The following is a 22,667-nucleotide window of genomic DNA, read 5'->3' on the forward strand; positions in this document are numbered from 1 at the left end:
TGCAGCAAAGCAGGGATGTAACCTGATCTCGGATCTAACAGGGTTGTATGGGATCAATAATGAGAGTGAGGCTCTGCCAGGTTTTGAATTTCCCCAAATCAATCACTATTAGGAGTTGATTTAGACCTTGTGGTTAAGGATCGGTAAGGCAGCTTTTAACTAAAAGGATAGACTGTGACACTACAGCAGCTGACCTGGAGACTGTGAAGCTGGATGCTTACCCGCCTGGTTAAACACTCGCCCGAGTGCAGCGAGATGCATGCTGTTGGATGTTCGTCCTGTCGGTTTCCCCGTCTTTACGTATCTTTTTAATGTCACATGTCAAAACAGTTTGCTTGCCTAATGTGTGGAGGCATGCGGTGTATTTCACAACGTCAGTCTTCGGTGTTGACAGAAAGACAACAAGCACGCCATCAAGCTGCAAGACTAAACTGCAACGTGATGTGATGGTAGTTGATTAGGCTGCAGTGAACGCTCAACTTTTGTCACTGATCGCATCTAATTGCTGCTAAGCCGTTAAGCCGATTGCAGCAGCTTCACCTGAGGAGAAAACAGATCAAATCTCAGATCGCCTGAATCAGGATGCAATCCTTCGTTTGCCATTCAACACTTCAAATGACTGCACCATCTGCCTTAATGGGACAATGTACCACAATATTTAAACAGATGTATTCCTCCTACCTGTAGCGCTATTTATCCATCTACTTCGTGCAGGTGTGATTCTTTGCTCCAAAATTAACATCACTCGGCTTGTGGTGCTCAAAATACATTTGAAAAACTCAACTGCGATATCTCACACCAGAAATCATGATCTGGTTACTCAAGATAATCCGCAGACATTAACATGTAGGAAACTGCTTTCTTTGTATCCAATTACAACGTATCACTGTGCAGAGGGACGCATGTATCTACTTAAGCCGAGGGGCGAGCTAACTGAGCTAGCCAACGTTACAGCTCAGCCGAGCAGGGCGCCATTAATGCTTAAATCCGCCAGCAGATGTATGTTTTCACTCTGCACGGTGATGCTTTTGCAGGTGTATTTCGGTCAAGAGAAAGTAGTTCCTAAATGAAACTGCTCAAAACAAAGCCTCTGGATTATCTTGAGGAACCAGGTCATGATGTATGCAAATATACACTGTGGTTGAATTTTTCAAATGTAGTTTTTTTTGCCACTTTGACTCCACAAGCACATCTCCATGGCGGATATCTCCAAAACTCTGTGACTCACAGCAAAACAATCTAGATGGAAAAAATAGCTCTGCAGGTAAGAGGAAAAATATGAAATTTCAAGTTTTGGGTGAGTTGTCCCTTTCGATATGATAAAAACTAAGTAGTTCCTCAGTGACAGGCAGGAAGCAAAAAATCTGCTCATTCATGCTTCACTAATTCAGCTGCTCTTGACATAGGTGTGGAAGTGTTGAGTAGAAGCGATGACGACACCCATCCTTTCAGGGTTCAAAAGTCAGCCATCTCTTCCTGTTTCACAGGACGCAGACTTCGCTCGAGCCGGTGCAAAATAAGTCAAGCAGCCGTGACTTCCCCAAAATGGTGCGTGTTTAATACTCCTCTCCTCTGACTTCAGTTCGTGTCCTGACAGCGTACACCAGAGGCCCATTAACCTTGTCCTGGACTTAAAGTGGAAGTGGACCTCATTTTCTGTCGTCGGTGAAACCAAACATCTACTCGGGGCAGTAATGACCCTTCAATGTGAATCTGGTGCAAAAGAACAAAGCAACAGTAGAGACATAATCCTTTAAAGCAGATCATATGATGCTGCTCCACTGTAAAATTTCACATTTCCCTTTCTGTCCTAGCCTGACCTGACACTGTCATCACTTCTGATGGACAAAGAAATAGATTAAAATAAATGCTTATTTCTAGACTATGTGAGCACAGTACTGAGATCAGTACTGTCCACTGTCTACACACAGGGTTTTTAAGCTCTGAGACGCAGGATTAAACACTGCTGTCTACATGCATTATTGAGTTTCCTGGAGAGAGAGACCGTCTCTGGTACCGTGAGGAGATGTACAGGGGGAAGCATCCTCCCTCCCTGTGCTGTTAGTGAATGCTCAAAAAAAAAAAAAAAAAAACCTTGAGAGTGTCAGCAGCAGCATGTCTGGGTCATCCCTCGTGGACTGATGCTGTGGCAGAAGAGAAAAAACAAAGACTGTTTTTATACTGTTTATTATTCAAAGTGATTCGGTGCTTGAACAGACGACAGTGTCTGCAAGATATTGAGAATACAGCTGTTTTTTATCCAATAGTCTGACCATATGAATGGATGTCAGAGTTACAATCCACTATTGGATACATGAGGTTGAAAGGTTAAATAAGGTTATTCTTATGATTGTTGAGACATGGAAATATTCGTGAAGAATAAATGAAAACAACAAGGTCATTGAGATTTAAGCGATGCCAAATGTCAGCAAATCAAATTCCGTGCCATTCCTCTTCAAAGCCATTTAATAAATTGCGTTTGAGTGATTCCTGCTAACCAGTCCAGTGAGAGGTCAAGTTTCTCTCGATGTGGCAGCGTTGTGGCTCTGGGAGCATCAGGGGTCGCGTACGCTTTCCATCAACTGCTGCACTGACTGACATGGAGAAATGTGTTTGCGCTGTTGAAGTGGCTGAGTGCAACTGTAACAGTATGAAGCATTTATTTGCTTGTACGGGAGCGAGGAGAGCTGATATCTGATGAAAATTCAAGGCAGTAATCTCCGAACAGACAGTGACCTACTGATTTATTTGTTGGCGTTTGAAAATGTTAGAAAGTGCTACACCATGTGAACAGATTTAATCTTCTCTAATCTTCTCAGGCTGTTTTTAGCTGTATTCACTGAAGAACAGGGCTGCAGGACAGGGTGAAAAAAAATCATACTGTGTTTGTTTTGACAGTGATTACAATTGCAATATAATTCATGAATAGTGGGAATTAAAAAACTATTAAAGGAGACACATGATGCTCTTTTTCAGGTTCGTCATTTTCTTTTTGATTACTATTAGAATAGGTTTATGTGCTTTTAATGCTCAAAAAACACATCCAGTCTCTCATTCTGTCCATTGCTGCAGCTCTGTATTCCCTCTCAGTCCGAAACCCTTTGATGTAGCTCCTGTCTCTTTAAGGCCCGCCTCCCGAATACCGGGTCTCATCTGATTGGTCAGCTCACACACGCTTGACCCATCACCGCTAACAACAACAGAGCAGCTACGCTAAATTAATCTTCAGGTCCCTAGCTATCTGCTAGTCATGTATTAATCAATCGTGTAACATGGTGACGTAGTCTGATGTCATGAAGTCACGGAACTAAAGACGAGACTACTGATGAGGCATTTCAGGAGCAGTGTCTTCTGTGGGAGAGAGGAGCTTCTCTTGGTGCGGACTTTGACCTTTTTTAACTTTCAAGATGTTTTACATGCACAAAAACATAAAACACTGAAGGAAAAAGGAAAAACATCACCAGTATCCTTTAAAATCATGATGATATAACATTTCCTGGGCTCTGTACCAAACAAACATCTTTTTCTAACATCTGGAGAACAAAACTTTGTAGGCCAGGGGCACCTCCGAAGCTCTGCAGTGCTTCATTATAATGCTGCTTCGTCACACTTTTTACCATCATGTTATTGCACTTGACCATACTGCGATCCCGAACAGAACTACTGGGAACAGTTTTTAAACCACTGGGATGCACACTTACTGTCAGACTACAATCAGCTGCATGAAAGCTTTTGAAAAAAGAGCTTCCCGTCGCTGTTTATTGTCAAGCCTTCATAATATCCTTAAGTTCTTTTTTATAGCCACTCAGTCAGTCTCACTATCACGAAATGATCCATTTATGATCATATTAGGGTTTGGTTTAAGGCCGACTGATACAGCTCATAAGACTGTTCAGCTAGAAATATCCTGGGAAAACATTAAGCGAGTTATTAATCATTTATGTGTTTTTCTAGGGTAGCAATTTTTTGGATCAAGAGGCGGTTTGTTTAAATGACAAAGCTTCCCTGCTTTTTCTGATGGGAGGATGTAAAATGACATTTAAATCGGCATGACTAATGCATACAGCTGAAAATACAAACAATTGGTCTACTGACAAATTGAGCAGAAACTTTTGGGGGCAGGGTCAACTCTTCAGTTCCTCTTCACTTTGTACTTCCACTACGTTACGTACACCACACACTTCTCTATGCCAGTACCGCTGTCAGCCATTGTGTGTCTATTTAACGTCACTGTTTATGTGGCAAGGGTATTTAGGACAGGACTAGTGAGGATTTGATTGAACACATCAAATATCAGTAATGGTAAGAGAATGGCTTTGCTCTGCTTTGAAAATGTACCATTTTTTGTTGCTGTACTTGATTGTGATTCAAAGAGAATTTGTTAATTAGCCTCACACAGCAGATGGAAAATGACTTGATAACACTGGAACAGATAGATGCTGAAGCACCCGGCAGATTATGTAGATGTGAATCATGTTAATAACTTAGTGATCTGTGTTATTCCCTTTCAAAGCTGGTTTCAATTGGGTCCTGATCAATGAAGGACTGAAAAGACTGAGAACGATTAGACTTGAATTTTCTGTTTTCTGTCTGTTTTAAGACAAACAAATTAGGCTGATATCACTGGTAACTGAAATTGTCAAATAAAGGCAGTAAGAGATAGATAGTGTTAGATAAGTTCTGTCATACTTTATTCGGGTGTTTAGGTAAAGTTGGAAAAATGGCAACTTTTTCAGTGAACAAAACAGTTGGCTGCACTGCTGTATTCAGCTAAATATCAGCATTAGCATGCTAACATGTTCAAAATGAAGAGTTAACAGTTAGTAGGAGGTAGTGAATGAGCAAACGATTTCGGACGTAGTTTATAGGGTTGGCATGCTAACATAAACATGCTGCAGCCATACTGCTAGTTTTGTTTTTTAGGCTAAGCACCCAGATTTATTGTGTAAGGTGCAATTGCATTTTCTTTATTTTGCCTATAGCTAATTTACCACCTTCTTTATGCGATTATCAAACCCATATAGATCCTTAGTTAGACAATATTATTTTAGTGACATTTTAATAAACTGAAGATTCAGTCAAGCATCTTGTGTTTTGAAGCCGATAAACTGACAAGTTTACTGACACAGTCATCATCAGTTGAGGGCTTATTTGACAGGAGTGAAGCTATTTCACCTTCTGAGTCGATTAAACAGGGATAATTTAGAGCGCTGGTGGGCTAGATAACACATCGGAAGAGGGTGGCACCAGACCGGTTGCTATGGGAACAAGGAGTGATTCACGGGTCGGGGGTCTTCGGGAGCCGAGGAATACACGGTTTGAACAAAAGTGGTGAGTGATAAGTGTCCAAGTTCAGCCCTCGCTGTGTGTTGGTGGAGAGCAGGAGTGCTTCTGGCAGATCCTGGAAGTTCAGTTTGTTGTTGGAACAACATGAAGGCAATCTGTGATTCTCGAAAAAAAAGAACCTGCTGCCAACAATCTCCACTCCCACTTTAGAGACACCGGAGAATATGGGTTTGCTCGCTCACTTTTTTCATGGCTTTGTGAAACATGCAGATGATGCTGCACCTATAATGACTGCAGATAAACGAAGATCATTTGTGCCCCGCGTGGGTAATGGGGAGTTTGAGAAGATTTGAAGGTTCCCAGCAAGAAACATGAGCAGGGTTTTAATGTCAGCAGCCCTGGCACCATGCAGACAGTGCACAGAGGCTTCTCTATGTGAACCGGTGCTCCTGTGTCAAATGGGGAACCACACATGGATGGAAATGTCTTAGAGTATCAGGGCAAGAGATGCCTTGACCAATCAGAGGTGTATTTTCTGTCTTAATTATTAGTTGTTTGCATGTAATTCATCATGCTAATTTTGCAGCATCATTTGAAGCATTTGTTCCAATGCTACACATATTGTTTGAGAGTATATGTAATGCTAGCCATGCATGTAAGCATTTTGCACTAATTTCAGGCTTCAAAATAACAATAAAATGTCTAAATTAAAGATTGATATATAAAATACAGCAGGAATTAAGATTTTTGATCAATAGGTAGGTTTGCGTAAGGGGAATCTGCACTCATGACTTCTGTTTTTTAAAAGTCCTGACTATATCCATGCATACATAAACATCCCTCCTGTCTGTTTCCAGTAATTTAACCCCACCTTCCCGTCCTTTCTCGTATTAGCATTTAGATGTATGTAGCTGCTGAATGCTTGTTTTAATACAGTTCGTGCTCATTTGCATCGAATGCTGTGTGTCTCAAGCTCGGCCTGTGGAGACTGTCGGCGACCGTCTGCGTCAGCCAGTTTCAAAAGCATTGCATTAGCGGAGCAACGTCAACAAACAAAAATTGCATATTATTGTTAATGTAAAGTCTCAACATGATTGCCGAGGATAAAGATACTGGTAGCTGGATGTAAATTAGCCTGGTTTAAAGCCACGGTGTCCTTCCAAGTGAAATGTAATAAATAGTAGAGTCTATGGAAAACAAAAGCATTAATTTTTTAATGCTCAAAACAAAAACGTGGATGGCTGTTTAATGCCCACAAAACACATCAGTTTTCTCATTCTGTCCAGTTCTGTATTCCTTCTCCACCTGAAACACTGTTTTTAGCGCTTGTCCCTTTAAGGCCCGGAAAAAAGAAAAAGAAGAAAAACTTTATAGGTGTCCTTTAAAGCCGGTCAAATCTGCACATATCCTGCCAACAGTGAGCCCCTCGGTGTCACCGGGTGTCTTCTCGGTGTGCATATATATAACACTTTCACGTATTAGCCTATCTGGACACGCGATTGAAACTACTCATAACTTCTGATCATGACAGCAGCGCAGGCAAGGAAGGGAAACAAAGATTTCTTGTGACTTCCTCTCTTTACTCTAAAGCTTTTTCTTTTTTTTTTTAGTCGAGTGTGTGTGTGTGTGTGTGTGTGTCTTTTCTGGTAGCAGCTCTGCACCACTGCACCTGCTCTTTGGGCTGCAAGCATGAGAGAGAGAGAGGCAGAGAGGAGATGCTTGCAGAAATGCTAGACAGGAAGAAGCCTCATACCTTATTGAGTGCGACAAAAGGTTTCGTCTCGAGCTGATTGACGTCAGTTTGGTCAAAGACGGGGCAGCAGAGGCAGATGATGACAGAAACCGACTGATCTTTAGCTGAAACAAAACCCACTTTGTTGGTAAGTTGCTGCCGAGACTGAAGACGATGATTTGTCTTTTTGGACTTAAAAAATGGGGAAGCAAATGTGCATCGTACTCTGTCGACTTTGAATGACTCTTAAAAAAAAAATCAGCTGATCCAGAATACTATACCGCTAATGCTCCTGTTGTCTTTTTTAATATTTATAGATTCTTTTAACACTGGTGCAGGAGTGAGCTCAACCAAACTGTGTCTGTTTGTGTGTGAACGTATGTGCGGGTGAGAGAGAGTTTACACTTATTTCTCTTGTATGTTGGCACACTGTCAGTAAGTCAGGAAGGCCCCCCTCCTCTCTGTTAATACTGTCTATTGTGAGCGTGTGCGGCGTGGATGTGTTGAGCATTTTAGTCTGCCGCTGAACTATTTAGGGAAGCTGTGGAACGGAAAGTGTGTAAAGGAAAGAATGATAATGAAAGAAAGCAGAAAACAGAGGTACAAGGCATTACTCAACAATAAGACACACGTCAGAGCTGCTCACCACTTTATAGTTAGAATTCAATAGTTGTTTATCACAGCCATTCTCCTCCACAGTGTTTCTGAGCACTCGCGTACAAGCTGCCGTGGTTGAATATAAAGCCGACTATTAGGATAATAGCACTGTGGAATGATGGGAAGGATGAGATTGAAAAAAGCTTTTTATTCCGCATTTTTTTTTTTCTCTCTCTACAGGTGGCCAGTGGACCAAAAGGGAAGCAGCAGCAGCAGGCGCTGAAGAGTGCAGACGAATGGGTGCCATGTTAGAAGGGCTGATAAAGACAGAGCCTCTCCTACACAGAGGACACAGAGTCGGGCTCCAGTGATGATCCTCTCATCCTCACACCGCAGGAAGGAGCACCCCGCAACCGGACCACCACCGAAACACACTCACGCGCACCTGCGACGAGACACACTTGCACATTCTCCTCAGTCTTCTTCATTCACACTTCAGAACTCTTGTGTGGCAGCTCACGGAGGCATCTATGAGAGCCCGAAGGGTTGAGAAAGTTCAGCCATCTTAAGTGGTGTGAATGAGGACTGTATTTGCTGCTTACACGTCGTCTTCATACACAGTTTCTCCCATTTCACACCAGCACCATAGAGACCAGGACAGAGATTTAACTGGGGAGAGCGGAGCGCTTTGGGACCAGAGTGGAGAATAGATAGTTAGACTGGTTCCTCAGGCATCATGCAGTCAGATGACCTCTTCATCCGCAAGTTTCGCCGTCAGAACATGCGGCCGCCGATCGCCACCGTCAATTTTGACCCCAAGCGTGAAGCAGGTGTGGTGGAGTGGCCGCCCAGAAGGGAGGGTGATGGAGCTGATGGAGACAGCCTCACTCCGAGCCGCGCAGGGTTAACCCTGAGGTCGGTGGGCCGTGGCCACATCATGCAGAGGAGCAACAGCGATGTAACCTTGGGAGACTTGGACTCCTCTGGAAAGGCAGGGGGCAAAGCAGCTCGGGCGGTTGGTGAAAAGGTGGGCGCGGGTTCTCAGGGGGATTCAGGTGTGCTGCTTCACAGGGAATACGGCAGCCTGTCCTCACTGGAGAGACAATCTCAAGCCCAGGAGCCGAGCACAGACGACCAGGGGCCCCTGAGTCCGAATGCCCTCCGCTTCAAAGACCCTTTCCTGCTCTTAGGACTGCAAGGCAACCCTCCAGAGCCTGATGGATTCTTTCGGGGTCTGTCTCTTCCCGCAGGGGACTCCCCAAAACCTGCCAAGCCGCCGAAGCCTGAAGGTCTAAGTAAGAAGACCAAACCCGTGCCCCCTCAGATCCCTCAACCAGGTCCGTATGACATGATCGGGGGTGGAGCCTGGGTGAGGAACTTTGCCCACTACGACGTTCAGAGCATCCTGTTTGATCTCACCGAGGCGGCTACAAACAGAGACAGCATCGGGCGCAAAAAGAATATCACCTCAGGGGCCTCAGCAGCCTCCCAGCTACGCCCACTCTCCCAAGCCACCCCGTCCTCACCTGCGCAGGGCGGGGGAAATAACGGTGCGAATGCAGATGACCCTGAGCAGTCGCTGCTGCTGGACGAAGGCGACGGCAATGATAACGAGCTTCTGCTCAGCTGCCCACACTTTCGCAACGAGACGGGGGGAGAGGAGCAGGTGGGTCTGGGTCGATCCCAGTGGAGGCGGGGACTCTGGTCGAGCCTTCGGACCCCCAACGATGCAGTGTCGGTCCTGGAGGAGCCCAGAGAGAGTCACGTCCAGCAGCAGGGCAAGAGCAACTACTTCATAGAGCACGCAGATCTGGGAGCACATTACTATCGCAAATATTTCTACATGAAAGGTATGTGCAGCGCAAGGCAACTTTAACTCACATCTTTAACTCACATCACAAAAAATCTATTTCTGGTCATCATATATGAAAGTGGAAATACACTGTGGTGCTTTTAGAAACTGGATTCATGCACAATGCTGCCCAAACTGTACTTTACTCTAATTAAAATAACACATTGTACATATTTTTATTATAATTTTTTTTGCTCCTTTTTTCTTTCTTTATACTGTATTTTCCTACTTACTATATTTATTATCATGCACCAAAACACAGAGACATATTCCTTGCATGTGAAACAATACAATCACCTTTTAAGTCGGAGTAAGACTTTATCAGGGTACAACTGTATAATTTAGGGACTGTTAAAATTATAAGGGACAACGGGAAGGTCAGATGTGTGGAGGGTTAAGTACTTTTTCCTGAGAGGAGGGAAGTGTCACTTATCTGGGAGGTCAGGAAAACTCTTTTAAGTTTCAGCCTGGATTTACTTTTTATTTTGGCTTCTTCTTGTGAAACTTTATTGTTTAAGGAAACATAACAAAATCTGCTTTTGTGAGTGTCACAAGTATTAAAGTCGTTCTTGGCTTCAAAATCCGCAGCCTGGCTTGAGTAACTACTAACTATTGCAGCTTCCCCTTGAACACCTCCAGTCCGGGGCCTATGCAGCCTTTGATAATGATGGAGACCAGTTACAATACTGAGGTCCTGATAGACAGATGCCAGTAGCTTAGTTGCTATGGTAACCTGTAATCTGTCGTTATAAGGGGTGTAACAAAATATCGATACTACGATATATCAAGATATTTCGTCTTAATAATATTTAAGGTGCAGTCAGTGTGAGTGAAGAGCCACTGTGCAGTATACACTTTGGTTTACTTGGCTGTCATTCATGTGAAATTGATTGACAATGTTTTGTAATTCCTTTGAAATGGATTCAGTGCAGTTAATAAATTATGAATTTTCTTCATGTTATCATTCTATTGGGTAAATTAAGTTTCCCAGTCAGGCTGGCAGCCTGGACCCCATTTTGTCTGCTTTCATGTCTCTATTATAAACTGAATGCATGAATTAACATTTTGTCCTCTGTTGTTGGAAGTTGCTACTGTGAGGAAAACAGAGAGTGACTCCTTATGATCGACATATTTGAAGCACAGCTCTGTCACAGTGCTGATGTTCACAGTTGCATCTATGTGACTGTATTGTCATCACAGAACACCAGAATTTCTTCGGCATGGATGATCGCCTCGGTCCAGTGGCCATCAGCTTCCGTCGAGAGGAAAAAGAAGGATCCAGCGGAGCTCAGTACAATTGCAGAATCATCTTTCGCACCACAGAGGTAAAACCCGCACTTTGCTGTCCTCGAGTTCAGCGTGTGTTCAATTGAGCCGACTGGATGTGACAAATGTGAATCTTCCCCTCAGCTGAAGACGCTGCGAGGTTCCATCCTGGAGGAGTCAGTGCCTTCTGCCGCCCGTCACACGACCCCTAGGGGCTTGTCACCCAAGAGGCTGCTGGAGTTCATCATGCCTGAGCTGAACCTGCACTGCCTTCGCTTGGCCTCAAACTCCCCGAAGGTCCGGGACACCCTGCTGAAGCTGGATGAACAGGGGGTGAGTACGTCTGCTGACATTGAAGACTGCTGCATGTGTCAGACAGAAAGCTTTCGAGGCCATCGGATAGATACAAATAAAAAAAGAATACATTACTAAAGCACGCAAAAGTTCAAGTCTGAGACACTGCAACTGAAAACATCATTGAATAACTTATGTCGATCACATGATGATTTTCTAATTGTGTATCACATGAATGGAAACCATATTGTCATGACCCCTGAACATTTAAATACAGCTTTATCAGATAGCAACTAGCGCAGGACTGTCCAAGAAAGGGCCCGTGGGTGAAGGTTGTTCCACCATAGATCATATTTACAATTGTTTTATTTTGATGTCACGCTCAGAGAGTGAAGCTCAATTTCTGGGATAATGTGAGATGGTTGCATTCACATAAATGCAGACAATCTGACATACTGATAAAATTTCACCACTTCCTGATTGATCAGCAACTGAAAAGATGACGGATAGCAACAACAGCACATTTGACAACCTAATATCCAACATTATCATTCAACCACTTTCTAGCTAACATCACTGTTTGATTACATCCATGTTTTACAATGTGCTTTAATAGTGTTGAAGTATTTGATGCTTTACTTACTGTATCATGTAACACTAACAAACAGTAATGTTAGCTAGGAAGTGGTTGATTGCTGTCTTTAGCTGTTGTCTAACAAAAGGTTGTCAAATATGTTTTTTTTTTACCTTGAAATATGGTCAAGTGTCCCTGCAGATTTTCACTATCCAATGACTTTTCACTTGCTGATTAATGAGTGAGCAGTTAAATAACATGGTAACAGTTGTCAGATTCTCTATGTGTAAAGGACTACAAGATTTGATTTGGCCCAATTTGGTACCAAGATGGTACTTGGACTTGGGATCCATTGCAGCTCAACAATACAATAGGTGTTTTCTTTTGGCCCGTGGGTCACACTTAAGGCCCCGAAGTGAAAAGTTTGGGCATTGCTGGCTCGACCTCTGAGGAAAAAAAATAAACATTTTCCAATAGAAATGTAAAGTAAGATGTCAAATGATCAGAAAAAACTATGTATAGATGAAAAGTCCTGGCAGTTTAAGTGAAAGAATGCTATAAATATGCATATGTAACAGTCTAAACTCTTTGATTCTCTGTCTTCCAATGCAGCTGAATTTCCAGCGAAAGGTCGGAGTGATGTATTGCCGGGCTGGGCAGAGCTCAGAGGAGGACATGTACAACAACGAGAGCTCGGGGCAAGCGTTCGAGGAGTTTCTGGATCTGCTGGGAGAGCGAGTGCGCCTCAAGGGCTGGGAGAAATACCGAGCTCAGCTGGACAACAAGAGTGAGCTGAAAACACACACCACGCCCCCCCCCCCCCCCCCCCCCATCCATCGGCTGGATCTCACCTTGTCGCAGTACCATTATCCAGAGGGCATCAGTGCAGCACTGAAAGCCTAAGATAACTGCTATCTGGCCACATGTAATCTGAGTAATGCCTGCGAAATAGCATAGTCACTGCTGATTATCTTGGAGCTGTTTTCTCCCCTCAGTGAGCAGCAAAGAACAGCTTTTGAATGTGACAGTTTGAGTTTAGTCTTTCATTCAGAGACGTTGACTGGTTTTGCAAAATCTCTTTATGTGACCTGCGTGTGTTTCTGTGTGCTTGTGTAGCCGACTCAACGGGGACACATTCCCTCTACACGCGCTACCAGGACTATGAGATTATGTTTCATGTGTCCACCATGCTGCCCTACACAGCCAACAACACACAACAGGTAAAATAAACGGACATACGACACACCATTTCCATTTCCTGCCTTTTGTTTTGCAGCAGCATTTTTTTCCAATACCAGGTTAATCTCCTGGAGTTCTCACACTGACAGTTTTTCTCAGATGTTTCACCCCTCTCCTTAAAAGAAATTGCATCAGTCTCGGTACAACCTTCATTACCCATCTCTGTTCAGACGGTCATGCTTTGGTAAATGCTTTAGAAAAAGCCTCTGTACTCGGCAACAAGCATGACATAAAAATCCTGCCCCCCAGTGTTCACTCCCACCATAAAGGTAATCACTGTCCCCTCTCAGGCAGCCTTTCTGTACAGCTGACTGTCAGCTTTTTATGTGCAGGCTGTGGTTTAAGCCTGTTCACCGTCACTATAAAGAGACTAGACATGACGTGCTATTATAATACACTATGTAAATTTGAGGTTTAACAAAGCCCTGAGATGCTTCCTTAAACTGTTTAGTAGCTTGGGCTTTTCAGTTTGAATGTTTTTTCTGACTTTATTAAGTGTTACAATCTAGTTTCAGTTCTGTTTGACTAATTCAAAAGAGATGGTATTTGCTTCAAACTCATAAAACATTTTAATAGTGCCTAATTAGTCATTTTGGAGAGGCGTGACTCATACTGTACATTATCTTTACTGGAGTACTAAGTGAGTAAACCAATAGAAACAGCATGGTAATGCCACAGATTGATTACTGAAGAGACATACATTTATTGTACAAAGACAAGAAATGACTACGAGAGACATGAAACTACCAAATAATGCAATAACCCACACAACAACTACAAACAGACACAAAAGTAGTGACAAAAAAGGGTGACAAAATAGTTGGGGGGCCTTTAAATGTCTGTGCCATGGGGACTTTAAGTACTTGACTTCAGTGATATAAGCCTTTGTTTTTTTATTTATTGTTTTTACAGTTTTAGATTTTTTTTGTTTTATTTGTTTGCTTGTTTGGATCCCCAGTGGTGGGTGAATTGTCGACAGCTACTCCCCCTGGGATCTGTATACAAAAGAAATACATACACACAACAAATGTTCACACTTGAACTACATACAGTCAGTAATGAAGCGGATGTTTTCTGGCTGTTTTTAAAACCTTTCTTGTATATTCTTTAGATATAAATCCAGTTAGATGTTCCAATGAGGTTTGTCTCATCGTACTTCACCACGATGGCTCTGGCCTAACACGTCTTTCTCTCTCTGTGTGTCTGTTTTGCTCCGTCAGTTGCTGAGGAAGCGACACATCGGTAACGACATCGTGACAATCGTGTTCCAGGAGCCAGGCGCCCTGCCCTTCACGCCAAAGTCCATCCGCTCCCATTTCCAACATGTCTTCATCATCGTCCAGGTTCACGAGCCCTGCACTGACAAAACCTATTACAGGTCTGACTTCCTGCTGTGCTCTTTTCAGAATAAATGCATCTTTCTACCCCCGAAGAAACATCATGTCACAGGCTAAAATCTCTTATGAAAACAGATTCCTCACCAGCAAGTGGGTGCCTTGTATCATAGGAAGTGTAATCAATATAAAGATGAGTGTATATCTATATCTATTTATAGGAGAATACCTAAATCTGTACGCCTCTGTATCAGATTCAGTGTCGGTGTTTGTCTTTCTGAAGAAACACTGGAGCCCTGAAAACAAGACGTAGATTGAATGTCTCTGCGGAATTCTCTCTCTTACGCTGTCATTCCTTTTTTTCCTCTCCTCCTCTCAGGGTGGCTGTGACACGCTCTAAAGACATCCCATTATTTGGCCCACTGTTCCCTAAGGGCGCACGCTTCCCTCGCTCGCTTGCCTTCAGAGACTTCCTCCTGGCGAAGGCAGTGAATGCGGAAAACGCCGCAGAGAAGTCAGAGAAGTTCCGCTCCATGGCCACCCGCACGCGACAGGAATACCTAAAGGACCTGGCCGAAAACTACGTGACCACCACGCCCATCGACTCCTCCACCAAGTTCCCGCTGCTCTCTCTGGGAGGCAAGCGCAAAGACAAGCTTAAGGGCGCCAAAGGGGCGGAGCTCCACAGCGCTGGAGCGCTAGTTTGGGCTGTGATAGTCAACTGCGGAGATGATGGGGAGGCGGGAGAGCTCAGACTCCCCTGTCTGCTGGGGGTGTCGGCGGAGTCGGTGGTGCTCATTGAGAGGTGCACACGCAGGGTGGTGTTTAACTGCTCCTGCAGAGATGTCATCGGCTGGAAGGCAGTGACGGAGACTAAGGAGGGGGGCCCATGCTTGGATATCTTCTATGAGCGCGGGGAGTCGGTGTCAATCAGTGTGATGGAGAGCCAGGCCGAGGATATAAGAGAGGTGGTGCAGAGGCTAGAGGTGGGTGATTGTGTCCAGATTTAAAAGTGTAGTGTAGTGGTCACTTTGCATCTTTCTGATTCATTCATATCCTCACCTGTAGCTGGTCACCCGAGGCTGCGAGGCTTTCGAGGTCACCCCCCTGCGCGACGGAGTCGGCCAGCCCGGCTTCCTGATGAACGAGGAGGGCTTTGTGACGGAGCTACAGCGCTTCTGCTACGCTGAGAGCGGAGGCCTGCAGCTGTGGGCTCGTGTGGTGCGGCTGTGCGGACACTCGCTGGTTCACCTGAGCCCCGAGGAGAGGACGAGGCTGCTCCGCACTGCGCACAAGATCCACATCACTGTCATCCCACCGGACGAGAATGGCAAGCCTCGCAGGTGGGTGAGGCTGCAGAGAGGAGGAGGAGGTGGAGGAGGAGGAGGGAGCACTAACGAGGGCATGTTTGGGTCAACAGACACAGAGTGAGACCAGAGAGGGGGCTCATGGGTATAAAGCGTGCTCCAGAAAGTGAAGAGTAGTCCCAGTGAGGGGGTGAGAGGGAGGTTGATGGTAAATAAGAAGGAGGGGGTTAGTGGGACAAGAGAGGCGCTACTCTGCTGCTGATGACGGCCTGCACACCAGCTGGCTAACAGCCAATCAATCCCTCTAATGATCTGTTATCACTCTGACACAGTGTTACCACTCCGCTGAAGTCAGAGGGCAGATGTGGACACAATAAAGGAGAAACAACATTAAACTGAAACTCTTAACTTTAGATCAACACTTCAGAGCTGGCAGCACAAGCATCCTCAGAGAACCCCGAACTAGTTTATTTATATTTCACTTCTGAAATGCTTGTTCTCTTACAACAAAGCGCAAATAGTCACAAAGATGTCACAATTCCTCACAGGAAGTAAGAGGCTCTGCAATTTCAAAGCAATATAATAGAGGCATAGACAAATATAGCCTTTTTTTCTTCATCACGTCTTTGTTTTTGTCTTCTGGATTAATTTATGACTCACCAGAGCAGTGAAAAGCTAGACACAAACAACGGTTTTCTTCTTTCTGAGTACGTTGTTGTTTCATGATCTGCAGAAGTTTCTCCGAGCTCTACCAGAAAGCCATCAAGGACGCGGAGTGCAAGCCCGGCGAGGATCAGTCTGGAGAGGCCTGGGTGCTGGACGAGAGGGAAGAAGAAGAAGAAGAAGAGGAAGAGGAGGAAGAGAAAGAGGAAGAGGAGAAGCTGAAGGCGGGTGGAGTCAGTGACCCGAACATAATGGAGGTGCAGGTGGAGGCCGAAGAGGGCGAGGCGCAGCCGTGTGATGAAGGGCAAAGCGAGAGAAGTCTCGGCTTGCTCCTCACGCCGCCCAGCCTACCGCTGCTACGGGCCACTTCTCTGCAGGACCAGCCAGCCGATCAGAGCCAGGAGGGCAGCGGCTCACAGCTCACACGCAGCTGCTCTTTGGAGAGACGGCCATCCCTCAGGGACACGTGTGATGGGTGAGTGTTTACTATACTACTGTAGGCATCATAGAGTCGAGAAATGCTCCTCTGTGAGACGTCATAATCGTTCTCGCTACATCTACAAAGTGGGAGAGCAGCAGGTAAAAAGAGCTCTTACATCATCCGACATGGCTGAAAATATCCTCAAACTGGAGCTGACTCATCATAATTTAATCTCTGAGTCAGTGCGTCACTTTTCCTGCACAGGACAAGGCAGAGAGAAAGGACACCGAGCAGTGTGTCGCTCTGCGTCACTGAAGTGTGTCAACTTAATGCAAAAGTTTCAAGGTAGAAAACTCATTCAGATGATCCTGTTTTCAATTTGAATCTTTTTTTCTTCAAACTCCAGACCCTTTAATTCAGTAAACGTACTTATACCACAATGTAAAAGTACTCTATTACACAGAAAAATATGTAAGTATAATCTGGAAAATGTACTCAAAGTGTTGAGAGTAAAAGCACTGAATGCAAAAAAATGCCCCATGTGATTATAATACTTTTATGTATAACACCATTAGATTATTAATACTTTTACATACAATACAAAAACATTTTGTCTGTTGTCGGTTGAGTTGGAGCTAACTTGCAACAAATTATTATCCTAATGAATTAATTTCCCGATCATTTTCTTGATTGTTGTATCACAGTGTTGAACTTATAGTCCAAAAGTTTTAATGATTAAAAATGTATTAAAATGATTACACGAAATAGCAGCAAATCCATTTGAGGAGCTGGAACAATGAAATCGTTTTGGCATGAAAATGTAATTTTATGACAATTATCGAAAGCTGCCAGTCAACTAATCGCATTTGCTTTTTCCCCGTATATGTTGTTAGGCACAATAGCTTAAGCCGTCAAATATGACTCAGGATATCAGATTTTCACTGGATGATTATTGTGGCAAAAGTTATTCACAATAACGATATTATCATATGTCTATTATTAACACGATATCTGTATATATATTTTTAATATAACAGTTATTGCACCCCATATTACGAACACCCATACTGTCAATCTAAAGTTTTAATGGAGTACAATATTTCCTTCTGACTTATAGTGGAGCGTAAAGTAACATGTAAAGAAAAGACTCAAGAACAAGTACCTCAAATTTGTATTAAAGCGCAGTACTTGAGTTAGTGTACTTTGTAACATTCCACCTCTGCATGTAACTAATTGGATGATTGCACAGTAAATCTTGAAAGGATTACAGGTCTTGGGAAGTAACACTGCATATATCTTTAATATCTTTAAAGAGTCCAACAGTGTTATAGAAGTGCAATACAAGACCAGTGGAATGCTTTTTAACACATTACCCACAATGCAACTTGCCACTGAGTGACATCACTAGAGGTACTTTCCAAGACCCTTTGTCTTCTTCTTCAGATTTTAGTAGCCACCAGCAAATCAAGTAAATGACAACAACGGAGCATTTGTTTCCATTTAACAGTCACTTACATGATGGGTCGCCCTCTGCAATATTCCCTGATCCTCTCGAGGCCCTCGTGTCAGAGTCACAAGAATGTTTGCTAAGTGTTAACCTCCGAGGAAGAAGAGAAACACAGCAGGACATGTATGTATTTGCCTGACAAATGATTTCAAACACACTGCCTGGTCGCCCTCCAGCTGAGAACTCCAAAAAAGCAGCTTGAAAAGGAGATTGTAAAGGAAATATTCATGAGGATGATATTAAATTCTGCTGCTCACCAAAACAAATTGAGTGTTTTTTTATTGTCATGAGAAGCAGAACTGAGCAATTCAACCAAAAAATGCATCAGATATGATCTTTGTGATGGATGATTTTGTGAGGGCAGAATAGCAAACATCAATCAGGCCAAAGTCTAAGCCGTCCTGCAGATTACTTGTTTAGGGAATCCAGTTCCTGTTTTGACCTCTGTATTGGATAAAAAAAATGTCAGGAAGCATCAACAACATATTTGCTTTTTGCTTTGTTTTTTGTTTTTTTTCCCTCACCAGGCATGTGTACGACAACGTGGGGCTGAAGGGGGGACGCCACATCTATGAGAACGTCGGCGAGCTGAGGGATGACACACCTGATCTGATCCTGGCCGTCAAACCCAAGGTTCCCCTGGAGGAAGAGCAGGTGACAGGCTGAGACGAGAGGACATCTGATTGGTTTCTCAGCGGCGCTCTGTCCTCTTCTCTGACAGTGTCGTTTCCCCTCTCTGTCTCTGTGTCTTCAGTTCATGGCCGCTGACTTCGGCGATGACAAAGCTTCGGCGAGTGACTCGTCTTCCCGGCTGTCGTGTGTGGACCGAGCTGAGAGGAATTCACGAGCCCTGAGTCTTCATAACTCAATCACCAAAAGTAAGGGCCTCAATTTTCCTACATATTATGATATATAATTGTAATACTGAGAGTTGAGAAGGGTGTGAGTGAACAAAAAGAGTTTTATATACATATATAATTTTATTTTATTAATTTTTAAAGTATTTTTTGGGCCTTTATATGACTTTATTGAAAGTTCAACTGAAGAGATGACAGGAGACAGGATGAGAGAGGGGGGGAGTGACAGGCAGCAAGTGGCCCCAGGCCGGTACTCGAACCCGGGCCACTGCTACGAGGACAAAGCCTCTGTACAGGGGACGCCCGCCCTACCAACTGAGCTAAACGGCACCCCCACTATATATTTTTTTTAATTTAAATTACTTTAAATTGAAGAAAGGAATGGTAGCTGCATGTAAAATAAGAATATAAATGTTTGCAAATTAATTGAGGGACAAAGAACACGCAGAGATTTTGTGACCCTGAACACGGACTCAAAACAAAGCCCTCCCTCTCAGACACAACAGCTGACACGACTGCTCTGGCGATGCCAAAATGGAACAATTACACATGTTTTGCAAATCATCCCTGCCTGATTTAATTCCTTTTCCCCAGATTTTTTCTGCCTTAAACCCCTCTCTTCATTATCCTCCCTCTCCTTCCCGCTGCATCCCCTTTGTCCCTCCTCTTTCATCCGCGCTGCCCCCTATTCCGCTAATCTAATATCACCCCTGCTCTGCTGCCACCCCCTGCCAGGGCGGGGATAAAAGGGGGACAGATGGGTAGTGGGAGGGGTGGAGTTTTTTTCGGCAGCCCCAAAATCAAGGAGCCCCTCTTACACCATCTGCTCTGCCTCCGCTGAGACTATGAGACTCATCATTTAAGCGCCGTAAGAGCACACTCGCTCATCCTCTCGTCAGATTCTTCTGATTTTTGTGGGGGAGGATCCTCTTAAGCCTCCGATTGTTTTATGTTGCGTGCTTTCACAGGAAGTCTGCAGGTCATTAAAGTGTACCACAGCTTTGATCCTAAAAGATGAAATCCAATGACTTAATGGATCTTAAAAATGGAAGGATTATAGCATCTTTTGTTAGATTATTGCCTTTATTACACAGGTTGATTGCGAGGTTGAGAGGCGGACAGGAAACGGAGGGAGAGAGAGAGAAAAGGTCCCCAGCTGGAATTGAACCAGCAATGTTGTTAGTTGTTGTGTATAGAAAACAGTCAGCTATGAAGGCACAAATGTCACCATTTCAATGTCAATCATTTTTTTTAGATGTTTTATGAAATCTGCTTGCCATCATTTACCAAAACTTCATTATACAAATTGATATTTAGCACATTTTTTACTTTCACCTACTGTTCCCATCATAACTGGTTTGAAAAGAACTTACAAAGTCATGTAACGTGTATGAAGCCAAGAGTCATAAATAATAATATGTCCTCCTTGTCCCTCTGTTCTGCTCCTGAGTCTGACCAGCATTAACACAGCAGCGCCCCCCAGTGGTGACTCTTTGTTACTGTAGAATGGCTGCTCAAATGTCTGCATTTCGCTGTTCTTCTGTATTATTTTCCAACGCTATGATATATCTGCTACACTGAGACATGTTTCACAAGGAAGCATCTTCAATCTCCAATCTTCCCTCAGTTCTCTCGGAGACGACAGACTCTACTGAGGAGGAGTGGCAGTCCATCGCTGACCTGGCCACGGCCTGCCGCAGCATCCTGGAGGCTTTGTCACGAGAGGGTGAGACCCTATTTATATATTCACACGTCTTTCACTGAATATGTACGTGTCTAATAATACAACAGGCTGTCTTCGCTGTTAGCACAATCAGAAAAACCGAGATTTGGACATTTGTGCAAAAATAGTCTTATTTAATTAATCAGAAAATTTTCATCTGGGCTGTTGAAGCAGAGAGATTTCCAGTAATCAAACAGAAAATCTTTTAAGATTAAAGACGTCATTGTTTGTCTTTGTATATTGTTTCTTTTTCAATCGTGACAAACTAGAGAAAAAAAAGTACAATGTGCATTGTTGCAACACATCTAAATTTGGAGCTTCACAAGTCAGACATAAATGAAGAGTAGGTGTGAACAGGCCTTACTAGAGTTATGAATAAGTTGGGCATTAATCCTGTTGTTGGCACTTGGGTCTGTAGTTAGTACAGCACAAAAAATTTTAACTTTTGTCTAGATAACTGTCGCTTTGTCAGAAGTTTACATGCAGAATAAACAAGAATTTTCCAGCTCACAAATGATCATGTTTTACCAACTGATGAGGAAAGAAATACAAAATTCCAATCATTCTAACAGGCATTTGTCTTGGGGGCTCCCCATCGAACAGAGCCGGCCGAATTTCCGCTTTAAAGGTGACTGTGCCTTGATGGCAGACAAATCGGACACATCACAGCTGGTGGAACCATTATTTTGCATGTGAAAGGAGTATTATGAAATGCTTTAGGGCATGTAAACACATCTAATCAGATCTGTTTTTAAACTGTCAAGTTGGGATCTCTTATAAGAATAATTTCACTCATGTTGGAAAAAGAAGCTACTGATGCCTTTGTGACCAGATGGGAATACATTTCTCTATTAAGGCTGTTATAGTAGCGTATCAGCTGTTGAGTGAGGTGTTCAGCAATCACATATGGGTGTAATGCTTATATATCCAAGTCATATTGGCCATATGATGTATAGTACACAGGGCTTGACGCTAAGCTTTTTTCCAAGTAGCACTGTGCTACCATGCTGAAAAATTTTGTAGCACACAACATTTTTTAGTAGCACAATGAAAATTCAGCAATTTTGGTAAAAACGTCATTTTCAAACAAATAAAGTAATTATTTAGCCTAATCCTAACCCTGTAGACTAATTTTAATGTTATAACTGGCTCTTTTAAACTGGAAGAATGTCCCTGCTCCAGCAGTCAACATAGTCTGGTCTCCTGACCCGCTTGCAACTAAGCCACCTCTCTACGGCTGGACTTGGGTCATAGCTCTCCAGTGGAGGCCCCTCGAGGCTGATGCGCATCAGGTCCTCTGTTGTGGACACGGCCAGGCTACTTCATGTGGAGGTCTTAAAGCTTCACAGCTACAGTGCCCCTGCTGCCTCCCAGTGTCCAACATAAACATTTTTTCTTACTGGCCCGCTTGGCCAGTAGATTCGAGTTTTACTGGCCCCATGTGTAATTATAGTGGCCCAGCCACGAGAAAAATTAAAATAACTGTTTTTCTGGAAAAAAAAAAAAGAAAAAAAAAGAATTGTTTATAAACTGAAATTGTTCCCATTTAACTGTTTGGAGAGTCTGTCCCTGCAAAATCAGTATGATCTGGCAGTGGTGGCAAAAAGTAATAGGGGTTTGCGTAATAAGTATTAAAATTTCAAAATTGAAATTACAACATATTTAATATTATGAGATGTATCATTTCTCTCACTCCTATAATTATGTTGTCATTTTTCAGGTGATTGATTTTCTGAAAGCACTGTACAAACAGTGCCATTAATTATCCCAAAGTGGAGGGATCAGTATACCTGGATCATTTTTTAAAGGCACCTATAATAACCACACCCTGACATGTAAATGTGACATCTGTCTTGATTCATTTGATTTAACTTAAAATATGGAAAACTGACTGCATAATATATGAATTAGAAACAGAAATGCTTTACAGCAGTTCCCATTCAAAGTCAAGAATATGCGGAATAATACTAATAATACTAATAATAATAATAATAATAATAATAATAATAATAAAC

At 43.2% G+C, this 22,667-nt stretch overlaps 1 protein-coding gene across 11 annotated transcripts in view; it reads left to right on the forward strand.

Moving 5' to 3' along the window:
• Positions 1 to 22,667, forward strand: part of sipa1 (signal-induced proliferation-associated 1) — a 39,938-nt gene that overhangs the window by 9,578 nt on the left and 7,693 nt on the right. For 9 of the 11 annotated variants that reach the window (XR_003986395.1, XR_003986394.1, XM_030437647.1 and 6 more), the window contains exons 2-14: positions 7,856 to 9,465; positions 10,668 to 10,792; positions 10,878 to 11,066; positions 12,214 to 12,388; positions 12,718 to 12,821; positions 14,061 to 14,218; positions 14,554 to 15,160; positions 15,243 to 15,517; positions 16,215 to 16,619; positions 18,073 to 18,195; positions 18,600 to 18,726; positions 18,827 to 18,950; positions 20,557 to 20,655. Coding sequence is in view for 9 of the 11 variants with exons in the window: in XM_030437647.1 (XP_030293507.1) it covers positions 8,352 to 9,465; positions 10,668 to 10,792; positions 10,878 to 11,066; positions 12,214 to 12,388; positions 12,718 to 12,821; positions 14,061 to 14,218; positions 14,554 to 15,160; positions 15,243 to 15,517; positions 16,215 to 16,619; positions 18,073 to 18,195; positions 18,600 to 18,726; positions 18,827 to 18,950; positions 20,557 to 20,655 (3,625 nt within the window). In the remaining 2 variants the exon portion in view is untranslated. Of the gene's footprint in view, positions 1 to 6,970; positions 7,167 to 7,855; positions 9,466 to 10,667; positions 10,793 to 10,877; positions 11,067 to 12,213; positions 12,389 to 12,717; positions 12,822 to 14,060; positions 14,219 to 14,553; positions 15,161 to 15,242; positions 15,518 to 16,214; positions 16,620 to 18,072; positions 18,196 to 18,599; positions 18,727 to 18,826; positions 18,951 to 20,556; positions 20,656 to 22,667 lie in introns of those variants that run through there. The other 2 variants (XM_030437648.1, XM_030437649.1) reach the window with 2 other exon arrangements.

Source organism: Sparus aurata, chromosome 13 (assembly GCF_900880675.1).
Source record: "Sparus aurata chromosome 13, fSpaAur1.1, whole genome shotgun sequence".
NCBI classification, from domain to species: Eukaryota; Metazoa; Chordata; class Actinopteri; order Spariformes; family Sparidae; genus Sparus; species Sparus aurata.